This window comes from Lycorma delicatula, chromosome 1 (assembly GCF_047948215.1).
Source record: "Lycorma delicatula isolate Av1 chromosome 1, ASM4794821v1, whole genome shotgun sequence".
In the NCBI taxonomy this organism is placed as follows: Eukaryota; Metazoa; Arthropoda; class Insecta; order Hemiptera; family Fulgoridae; genus Lycorma; species Lycorma delicatula.
The window spans coordinates 294,720,300-294,732,902 of record NC_134455.1 but is presented as its reverse complement, the minus strand read 5'-3'; the positions used below and the strand labels follow the sequence as shown (position 1 = coordinate 294,732,902).

At 29.0% G+C, this 12,603-nt stretch overlaps 1 protein-coding gene across 2 annotated transcripts in view; it reads right to left on the bottom strand.

Moving 5' to 3' along the window:
• Positions 1–12,603, bottom strand: part of LOC142333005 (uncharacterized) — a 69,501-nt gene that overhangs the window by 12,112 nt on the left and 44,786 nt on the right. For both annotated transcript variants that reach the window (XM_075379780.1, XM_075379773.1), the window contains exons 8-9: positions 4,357–4,584; positions 23–122 (exon numbers count right to left, since the gene is read on the bottom strand). In XM_075379780.1, coding sequence (XP_075235895.1) covers positions 23–122; positions 4,357–4,584 — 328 coding nt within the window. The remainder of the gene's footprint in view (positions 1–22; positions 123–4,356; positions 4,585–12,603) is intronic.

Genomic DNA, 12,603 nt, shown 5'->3' with positions numbered 1-12,603 from the left:
AACTTATTAAAAATCCCATTACCTTCTTTTACACCGTGATCAGTATCTTGAATAGTAAAAGGTACTGCAGGATCAAGTAAACCATGTACATTGAGCCAAATTGTTTGAATATTAGTTTCTTTCTAAAAAAAAATTAAAATTATAAAAAAATTAAGTTACTGGATTTTTCTGTCATCTATAGTTAGTGTTTTTAAATGAAGGATCTTTACTCAATAAATCAGAGACCCTGATCCTAGTGAGATGCATCAGGATAAAGATTAGTCTGTTTTAAAAATAAAACAAACTAATCCTGTTATAATTTATTGTTTGTTTTATTTATATTATTTTAGTTAAAATAATTATAAACTGACAGGTATTTTAAAACACCTAGCAGTTTATCACAATAAAAAATACACAACGTGTAGTAATAATCGATAACAAAATGTGTAGCTGAATGCACGAGAGTTAAATAGTATTGTGAAAAAGCAGCAAACATGAAAAAGATTGGAAGAACATACTTTTTTATTTGACAGTAAAAAGAAATACATAATGCATTTGCTAATGTGAATTATTAATTTGCTAATGTGAAGTATTAGAGTATTGTATATTCTATCAACATTATCACTAATTTATTCCATCTACCTATATGCAAGTGAACCAGTATTGATGTAAAGAATGTTTTGTAAGAAACTTAAATTAATTTGTTCACGTTCAACATTTTATGATAAATTATATTAGTTTCATAAATAGATTTGAATTTACTACAAGCATTAATTGCAAACATATATGATAACATTTACATATTTTTGTATGTAACACATGCAGCAAATGTTTTATTAAACTTTTGGACATAAATATCATAAAAGTCTGACTTGAATACAATATTTTTCTTTCTTACATTACGCGGTTAAGTCAATTATTATCCACAATTTAGTTTTTGTTTACATTTGTAGTACTGTCGTGTTGCATAGATGATGCATGTGTGGTTTAATTGTTATTATGTCTGTGCAGGTTTGATGCTGCTAGATTAGTTCCATTATCGCTGCCCTGCTGTTCACCATGGCTGCTCCGGTTTCTGTTTGCACTAAAGAAGAGCAACATTCAGTGATCCATTTTTTGTGGTCGGAAGGTGTATCAGGGGCCAAAATTCATAGAAGACTTTCAGTACAGTACGGGAACAGTGTGTTGCTGCAACGGAGTGTCTACAAATGGATTGAAAAATTAAAAAATGTTCGCACAAGTGTTATGCACAGCGAAGGAACCATATAACCGTTTACCGCCACAAACGAGGAAAACATTAAGCGTGCATGTGACATGGTTTTCTTAGACAGAGGAGTAACTATTGATGAAGTGACACATCATCTGCAAATTAGTCACGGTTCTGCCTATGAAATCATCCACAACAGACTTTGGTTTCATACAGTCTGTGCAAGATGGGTCCCAAAAAACTCACACAGTTGCATAAACAAACGCGCTTTGACATCTGCCAAAAACATTTGGATCGCTATGGTAACGAACAGGACATCTTCTTAGAAGGAATCATCACTGGTGACGAAACATGGATCCATCATTACAAGCTGGAGAGTAAATGGCAGAGTACAAAATCGAAAAATCCAAATTTTCCCTGCAAAAAAGTTCAAGACCCATCCAACCATAGGAAAACTGATGCTTACGGTTTTTTAGGACTCACAAGGCCCAGTACTGGAATATTATGAGAAAAGGGCACAACAATAAACAGTGTGCATTACAGTGAGAAGCTTACCGCCAAGCTGAAGCCTGCAATTCGAAGCAAACGCCGATGACTGCTGTCAAAAGATGTTGTGTTGTTATACGACAATGCCTGTTCACATACTGCTGCCCACACTGCTGAAACGCTCCACAAACTCAACTTTGAAGTACTGGCTTTTCCTCCGTACAGTCCTGATCTTGCCGCTTTTGACTACCAACCACTTGTTTGGTCCACTCAAAGAGGCATTAAGGGGCCTCGATTTACCTCGGACGAAACAGTGAAAGAAGCGGTGCATTAGTGTGCATTAGTGGCTCGCAGCTCAACCGAAAACCTTCTTTTCTACAGCATCACGAAGCTTGTGCAACGATGGACCAAATGCATTGAAATGCAAGGGGACTATGTTGAAAAATGCTGTACTTGTAAGTTTCCTATTTGTATTCCAATGAAATTTATAACTATATTGCAGATAATAATTGATTTACCCTCGTACTATTATTCAATTACTTGAAAAACTCTTCTGTAATAACCTTTATCTTATTTAATAATATTGAAATTTCTCTTCATAGATGTGCATAAAGAAGTTGATATAAAAATGGATGAATTTTTGAATGACATATGTAGTACACTGCCTAACACTTGTGCGATGAGTTAAGTTTAGATATTGTTAATGAAACCATTAAAAATATTTCAATAGTATTTGTTACAATGGAATTAGGTACATCTCAAAATACACATAATTGTTATTTATAAAAATTTATAAATTTTATTTATAAATAAAATATTTAAAAAAACTTTTAAAAAAAGGCTCTTTACTACATCAGACTCAATCTGAGTTTTTAACAAATTGTTATTAAAGAATATCTGCTGAAATTCAATTTTTCTATCGTACTTAACAATAACCACCAGTTACACAATTAATGTGCCCAAAATTTCCATTACTACTCTGTAGATTTATTTTTGTTATTAAAACTATCTTTTTTTTTACATTTTTATAAAATATTTCAAGTAATTACAATTTTTATTTTTGTATTCTTTGTAAACAGTCATTGAGAAAGCAATTATCATGACATGAACATTAACATTATAAATATGTTTTTATAATTGTTAAAAATTACTATCAAAAAACATCCAGAAACCAGTTTTTATTACATGGCCTAAACAAAGAGAACTGGATTGTAACAACAGGTTTTCTACTCCAAAGGGTTCAGTTACTTTCTGCAGCAGTTTGTACTAGAGTGATGCAACACTCCTCTCAACTTACAAGATATATGTCAATCAAAATTAATGAAATACAACATAAACATAATGGCGATTCAATAAAAAAATTTTAAAAATTCCATATCTGGGTTGAATTTGCTGACTGTTAAGTGTGCAATGTTAACATTTGTCAAATATTAAGTTGTAATAATTATTTAAAGACAAACTTTTTCTTTTGTGATAACTATTATACTTTATGAGAGAAACTTAAAAAAATTAATATTGTACAGTAGTTTGCAGATGGTTCTTTCATTCTTAAATGGATTTTTTTTGTATGAAGAATTTGGATATGTAAATATCAATTCAATGATCAATCAATTTTATATCATTCAAAAATATTTTTATTATCTTTTATGTAATGCACTTACTTCAATTTTCACTATTACTTAATAAATATATCTTATACAACCCACAGCATCAAGTATCAGTAAAAATATTCACAAAATACAAGATGAGATATAAATTTTTTCCATTCAATCCCAAAAAGGTAGGTTAATCCTTTACTAACAGCAATAGTTTTTTTTTTATTCATTTTTACAAAAATAAAAAAGTTGCAATCTATGGTATTTCTATCATAATTGAAATAGCATTTTATACTAGAAGTTATTTTTAGGCTTCCTTAATTATTCGAATCCTGATCCTTTTCTGCAAGTGATTAACAATATAACAGCATTCCATATATTTAAAAAAGAAGGCCATGTTATACAGAATTTTACAAATAACTAATATTTTTATTTTTTAGCAACATTATGATTCATTTCCAACTTTCATTATTTGAATACAGAAAAATATGTACTACCAACTAATTTAAAGTAGTGATTCACCTTTAACCTTACAAATAAATTTTTTTTACATTTTTTAGCTTAACATCCTTTAATCCTATGACTTAACTATTCTCCAGGTTGATCCAGAAAAATATTTTCTTAATGATATTGAGGAAGTGATATATTTATATAGTATAAAAAAACTTCTGGTTATCTAGATACTCTTAAGCCATTTTGGCCTAACAATGTATAATTGGGCGCAATTCATTAGATTTCAATAAAGTTAAGTACATGGGCCCACTTACATACCAACACACATATACAGAGCACACCCAAATAAATAAAGTCTCTTTCTAGAAAAGTTTTTCATAACCAGTTTGAATTCACTATTAGGTTAGTTTTATTAAATCTTTAATAAGAGCTTAATAGCAACCTTACAAAGACGTAATCAATTCAAGAACTACTTAATAAAAGAAAAAAATATTTTTATAACATTTCCAAAATGCTTACTCATTAAATTGCAATGCTTATCAGTATAATATTAAACAGGCTTAAAAAAAGGAAATGAATGAAAAATATTGCAATAGATTTATCAGTAAACATATACAAAAAAAAATATATACATACCATTAAGAAGGAAGCAGCTTTCTGCAGAGTAGTATGTGAATTAGTCCATAATGAAGCTGACGTAAAGAAATGTGAATTCTTCACCAACTTTATACATTCTTCTAGAGTTCGAAATGTCTCAATGGTAATAATTGGAACTGGAAGAGTGTTTTCAAATAAACATTGTGGACGTCCAATAATTGCAGTAGGCACAACAAATCCTTTGTCAGAGTGGCATGTTTGAAGAACCTATAAATCAATTCAATTGTAAAAGAGAAATAACTAAAAAAAGAAAACTGAAAAAGCATGACTAAAGATGATAAAATTTTACAATTACTAAAAATTATATAAATTCTTTTTCAAATTAATGAAACTTTTCCTTCCAAAGGACCTTTTGATATTTATCAGCAGCAACTTCAGTAGAGTTATAAGGCAGGTTCTGTTGATAATGGTATCTATCTTAAAACATTTAGGAAATCCTTCAGTATATAATCTAATAATACATTTTATTTATTTTGCATTTCTTCATTTAGTATATTATTTTTACAAAATTTAGTGTATTATAAATTTCATACAGTTCAAGTGTATTGAAAACTTGAATTTTATGTTCTGAGTAAATTTTTGAAGTTGTAGTTAATGCATTAATATTTGTGACCTGCTAATATAAAATGGCTGGTAAAAGTTGATACTTTATGTGCAGTATCTGCGTAGGTTCCTTGTATATGTAGGTGAATGTGAATTTCCAGTTTGTCCAAAATGTATTTGAAAGGATTCACATTCATACAAATCCAAAAAACACACACAGGTTCAAATACAACAGAATAAACTTTTGCAAATCTCAAAACACTTAAAACAGTATGAAATTTACAGACACAATTTGAAAAAAAAATTTTAATGAATGAACAAAACACATATTTAATACGTAATTCAATTACAGATTAAAGAATCTTTTTGTCTACTGAGAAACTTACAGAACTGGCTAGGAACTACAGCAAAAAAAGAAAGACTGGAAATCTTTGTTACGAAGAAGCAAAAATTGAACTGCTGAAAATAATAAACCAAATAGATAGTTGAAGATGAGGATATAACCAACTATTTAAATAAGATGAGTACAATTCTATCAAAATCATCAAACATAATCAGAAGCAATCAATAAAAGATTAGCAGCTGAGCAAAGTCTAGATGGATATTAATTTTTTTTTTACAAGAGTAAAATCTATATATATAAATATACACTCTTCAATACTTTCAAGAGTAATTGCTTAAACATAAACATATCTTCACTAGCCAGCAATTAGCTAAAAATAAGCCAAACCTGGCTTTTTAAAAAAAAAGAAATAAAATGCAAAAATAATTGCTTCCAATTAATTAGGAACACTAACTGAAATTACAATTATACAGCAGAATGGAAAATTAAACATTTATAAAACAATCTTACATGATGTTAATAATGAACTAGTTCATTTACAGAATTCAGTTTTATGAGTTAATTTTTAATTATTAAGCATTCTTTCTTTATTGGAACCATGCTAATTGCCATAAAAAACTGTGCTAAGTGCAGTAAACATCTGCATTTCTGAGATAACTATGACTTTCAACATATTGGCATATTGTAACTGTTTACCAAATATTTAACATCCATCTCTTCTTCATGTGATTGGGGAAAAGTGTTTTTTTATTTAATTTATAGATGAATTACATATTAATATATAATGGAAGTGAATTATATTAGGTTGTTGCTAAATGTATTCTCATAACTAATATTTATATGAACAGTATTTTTTTTTGTTTTTTAATTTTCTTTGATTAAAAATTTGGAAGCTATGCATTGATCTCAAATACATGAATAGACCCTAGTGTATTTAAAAATTGGATATTATTTATTTTCTTTTCAAATTGTTTTTATAATTATATAATGAAAATTAGAAGCGATGACAGTTTCATCTTTCACCTTCAAAGGTTGTAAATTGTGCATAACATGCAAAATTTAGTAATCTTGGTAGCCATGTTGGTAAAACAATGTGGTGGGGATGTCTGAAAAAACATTTGGAAAAAAAAAATTGCTGCTGACAAGGAATTATGAAGGTGCAAATGGCTGCAAAGAAAACAGTAAACAAATTGATAAGATATAATCAGCAGCCCATCCATGAATATATTTTTACAAAGCAATATTACATATGTATTACAAAAACCCTAAAAAAACAAGTTAACTCAATCAATAAAAATTCAATAAATCTTTGAAATAAAGAGGGATTTTATAATTTAAAAAATGGGCTAAAAGAACAAGGTGCATTATGCCATTAAAAATTGAGATATTTGAGGATACTCCAAACATTAATATCAATTAATATTAACTTTCTAACCTAACACTCGAAACAGCCATATTTATAAAACAGATATTTAAATATTTTTAAATCTGGATATCATATTCAAAACATTTTACAAATTAACCTGGAAAATTTAGACATAACCACAATTAATTTAGAGAACTTGGGAACATCAAAAAGTAATAATATGATAAGAAAACAGATAAATAACTTAATTTGTCTTGCTATCAATATTAAATCTATTACAAACACAGGAATGAACTCATTTGTCAAATAAATGTATTCATATATAAATTACATATAATAGTATCATATAAGTATCATTTACAAAGAAATAAACCTACAAATTCCATGCAGATGTTAAAAAAACATGGAATATTCTAAGCTGGACATTGTGAAACTAATTCTTCATAAAATTAAAAGTAATTTTAAAATAGTTAATAATGATAAATTATATGAAATTATGAATGGATTTAACCAGTCATTTAAGACTCCAATAATGATATAAATACACATTAAATACAGAATAGGAGAATATTTTGACATCAATCGACATAAATGTGAATCTATTTAAACCACGGCACAAGCCAACATGTATTTTTAAAAAAAATTAACTGAAAGATTTTGATAAAGATAGTAAAATAAACTCAGCATTAATAGTTTTTCAGATCCTGATAAAATCAGCCCACAGGATATTAAGAACAATATATTATATGTAATTAATTTATATATTTATTACATGTATTATATTACAGCTCTGTAATAGATTGTTTGATACAGATGCATCAGTTTAAACTATCACACTTAACACCAGTAAATAAAACAGGCCAAAGTAATGATTACAATAATTATAGAAAAATTGGATCTCAGAATGATTCTTAAATTTCAGAATACTGGTTTGCAGATTTAATATACATAGGCTATTATAAATTAACCTATGTACAAATAAATCAGTTTCTAGAGTAACATAGGCACATGTGCCACAGATATCAGGCTACGCCTAATATCATCACACATAGTCAGTTGGCATTTTGTTCTGTTACTGCTAAAGTCAATATGGTGAAATATGGAAGTTATTGTAGCGACTTTCACCAGTTGTGAGGTACATAGTATCACTTGTTTTTGCAAGCATAAGGGACATCTGCAGCCGAGATCCACAGTTGGCTGTGCATAGTTTATGGTAATAATCTAATGTAATGAGTGATAGTTCTGTGAGAGAATGGTGCAGGTAATTCAGGAAAGGATGAACTAATATGCATGACGAGGCAGGAAGGAAGAGTATGGAGTATTTCACATACATTGTGAGTGTTGAACTTAAAAAAATTGAATGCCATTTGTGATAAGCTCTGCTTCACACTCAACTTAGTGAACATTTTCCTCAATTTTCAAAGTCTATTCTTTACAGAATTATTACACACAGATTGGGTTTTTGTAAGAGGTGTGAATAATAAGTATGAAACAAGCATAAAGCAAAAAGAATGAGAGCACAATGACCTTTCTTCAGCAACACCAGAATAAAGAAAATGAATTTCTTGACAAAGTTGTTGCTTGACATGTTATCATGGATTTGGTTCATCAATACAGAGACAAAAGAACAGTCCAAACAGTATGGATACACACAAGCCAAACTAGTCCAAAAAATAAAAAATAAATTTGAACAAAAAAAGTTGGCCTTAGTGTTTTGAGGGCTTAAAGGAATTTTGTTGACAGAATTTATTTAGATGAGCATAACAATAACTGCAGATGTTTACAGTAAAACATTGACAAGGCTTAAAAGATTGATACAGAATAAACAGTGGAGGGATGGCTAATGAAGGGGATATCATTCTTTGCATGACAATGCAAAGCCACACTGCTGGTAGCATTAAGGGGGTACTAAAAGATTTTAAGTGGTAAATTTTTTAACACCCTCTAACAGCTCTGATTTGGCACCATAATTTTCATCTGCTCACAAAATTGAAGAATTGACTGACTACTCAACACTTCAAAAGCAATGATGAGAATTCATGGAAGGAATAAATAAAGATGGATACTTCAGTGGCACTGTTCTTTGAAGAGGAAATAGACAAGCTGGTGTCAATATACTACTACTTGAATTAGGGCAGGAGCTATATCATGAAGTAAAATATGCCTAACTTTTTTATAAACTAATTTTTAAAAAATTATTTTGCTTATTTTTAATACTCAACTCAAGGTTAATTTATATATAGCCCTTATATAAATTTATACAAGTATATAATGCCTTGTATGCAGCTCAGTTTAAGACTACAAAAAATCAACCAAAAGTGATTCTATAAAACTATCATAGAAAATAATAGGCAAGATCCATCTGGTCACCATTATTATGTAATCTGTTGTACATTAATGACTTTTTTTGTCATAATTTACAGCCAAAGTTTTAATGCATACAGATGATAATCATCTATTCTGACCACATAAGATCATCAGTGGCAATATAAACAGTACAATCAAATTTAAATCTAGCAATCAAATATTACTTAACAATATCTTTTTAAACAGTAATAAAACTTAACTGATTATTTTTCAAAGTAAGAAAAAGAAAAACAATATTAATCTCACTGATATTAAATTTATTGCCTTAGCTGTAACTGCATGAAATTGGATCATACTTGCCAGTGCAACTCAACCCAGAGAATTGTATTAAACATTTGGATGTAAGTTTAGATAAAAATATGTCATATAAAACACATCTTGGTTATCTATCCACTAATTTTAGAGGAATTACAACAAAACAATTCACAATTAAAGACAGTCTTCCTATACAAAATAAAAAAATTTGCATTTTATCCTAATAGAAAGTATTCGAGTATAGCTTAATCATGCTTCTGATTATATTAAAAACTTCCTAAACAACTAAGTAAATAGAATATCTAAGATGTTATTCTGAGATAATCCTAGAATAAAACTGGTATACTCAACCTAAACTCACTTTAAAAATAATTATACTAATAAAATATTTTTTCCAAGGAAAATACTGATTAAAAGAGATACAGAATATTATATCAGGAACATAAACTTTAATGTGCCCAGAGCAAATAATAAATATGGAAAGAACTTCCTTTTTCCTGTTTAGCCTCCGGGAATCACCATCAGCTATTACTTCAGAAGATGAATGAGGATGATATGTATGAGTAAGTAAAGTGTAGTCTTGTACAGTCTCAGGTCGACCATTTCTGAGATGTGTGGTTAATTGAAACCCAACCACCAAAGAACACCAGCATCCATGATCTAGTATTCAAATCCGTATAAAAGTAACTGCCTTTACTAGGACTTGAATGCTGGAATTCTCAACTTCAAAATCAGCTGATTTATGAAGACGCATTTACCACTAGACCAACCTGGTGGGTTATGGAAAGAACTTGGGTCAATTTTATGCACCAACATTACTGAATGCATTACCTAACCAAATCCTAAATTTTCAATCGGTAATTACTAAAAAAGATATTAAGAAATACCTAATAGGTCTAGATGAATAGATATATTAAATTAAATATCAATATTAATCGATATTAAATCAATTCTCAAAGTGAAGTAGAACAAACATTTAAGTGAGGATGTGGATAAGAATACAAGAAGAAATGTACAAAATCATTTTTAGAAAAATAAATAAAACATACTCAAAGACATCACACTCGATATTTACACAATGAACTTTACTTTATAAAAAAATATCTTTAATTAATCAAAATGTGATATAACAAAATATTAAATGGCAGAAATCATTAGGAACCCATTATACTTATAAAGGTGAGATTAGCTAACTTATAAAACTGATAAAAATAATTTCATTATGCCAGTAGATGTTATAAATAAACTAAAAATGACTAATAAAATCACAGCTATTAGGGTTCTATGTATAGCTTCTTACACTATTCTGTTTGGTATTTTCTCCAATACAGAGCTTGGTGAGGTTATGATTGTAACAACACAGTGCATCAAACGTAATTTATTGAAAGTTAATTTTTGTACTTAATAAATTTAGTAGACTATGTTTTAAATAACATTCCTAAGATACTGCATTGAGTATAGGGCAAGTCATAAGTTAAACTTAAATGTAATCCTGGACTTAAGACTAATTAACTTACGGTGGGAGGGAGGAATTTTTTTAGAGTAAAACCATATTTTAATGAAAGGAAACTGTTTTATAAAAATTTTTCAAGCATAATAGGTACCAATACATCTTGATAATCTTTTTATGAATTTTGTCTCTACATAAAATGGCTTGCATTCATTTAATGTTGTAGGAATTGTGCAAATGTACTTGTTTTGTTTCTTGTGCTATCACTATGAATGTCTAAATTTATTTTAAAATCAATCTGCATACAATTGATTATTACTTCATAAGTAAATAATGAAGGATTAGTTGTAGATCTTTAAAAAAATTGCTTATACGTTTCGTATTTCCATATTCCTAACATACATCTAATGAATTTCTCTATTAGTCTAAGCTCCACGATTCTGGTGGCCTTGGAACAAGTGTTAAGACTAAAAAGTACAGGCTTTATAGTAAGAAAAACATTAAGATAGTCTATTAGCTCTTACTCTGGAAATTTTGATACAAAAATTGTTATCAATTTTTATGAAAGCAATTATTAACAAACTTTATGAAAGCTGAAGGAATAACTTTTAAAAATTACAAAAAGTAATAATCAGCAGTTCAAAATAAAAATATATTCATTTCATGAAGTAATATAAAAACATTTGTTAAAATGACATTGTTTCAGATAACAACATAAAAGACTAAACCAACACATAATAGTCATAAAAGACAAAACTGACACATAACATAAAAGACTGAGGTTTTACCTACTAAACTCTTTAGACGAGTTAAACACAACACAGAGTGTATATGAAATAAAAATAAATACAAAAGGATGATGACCAGGGTGAAGGAAAATTGACATATGATATTAATTTTAAATACCAATTATAACATCAGATAGAAAATGTACAGATAGAATAAACATCATAAATAAAGGAAGCATTTTTTAAAGCTCTACTTGGAGTAGAGCTTTAATTTTTTTTTATCTCTTTTGCACCTATGCAAAAGAGATGTGGGACACTTAGAAAAAATAAAGCTAAATACTTCTGAAATGTGATACTGGAGAAGAAGAAAAAACTAAATACTTCTGAGATGTGATGCTGGAGGAAAATACTTAGCATATTTTGCCTTTATAAGAGTGAAGAATGAAGTGATACTGACATGAGTATGTCAAAAAAAAAACACTGATTCACCATCTATTATGGCATTCAAGCCGAAATGATGGAAGAAAAGTGTAAGAAAATATGTTCAAAGTAAGAGTTTATGGATATTAAGGAAGGAAAATCTATAACAAATTGAAGAAATTAGCTTCAGGATGGAAAAACAATAAGGCCTCCAACTTTTGGATTGTGAGGCAAAAGAAGACTATATGACGTTTAAAAGTAACTAGAACTATTAATTTTCTCCAAAAGTTTTTATTTAATTTTAAATGTTTATCCCATCCCCTTCAAAGTAGTCCTCCGGTAATATTATACACTTATGCCAAATACACCTAACACAAATATTATACACTAGCTTCCAGTTTGAAAAACACTGGTGAAATGACTTTTTGTGAATCACCTTGAACTCAACTTGTGATTTCGCCTTTATTTTATTTATTGCTGAAAAACATTGTCCCTTCAATGTCCTTTTAAGTTTGGGAAATAAGAAATGTCACAGGGAGCCATGTCTGGAGAATAGCGTAGTTGAGTATAACTGTATTACATTTCACCAAGAACTATTGGATAAGTACAATAAGGCCAATGGCATTCTTATGGTACAAAATCCACACACTGTCTCTCCAAAGTTTGAGTTGTTTTCTCCAGATTGCCTCACACAAATTGTGTAAAACGTTTAGGTAACACTCCTTGTTGACTTTAAGACTTTGCACTAGGTATT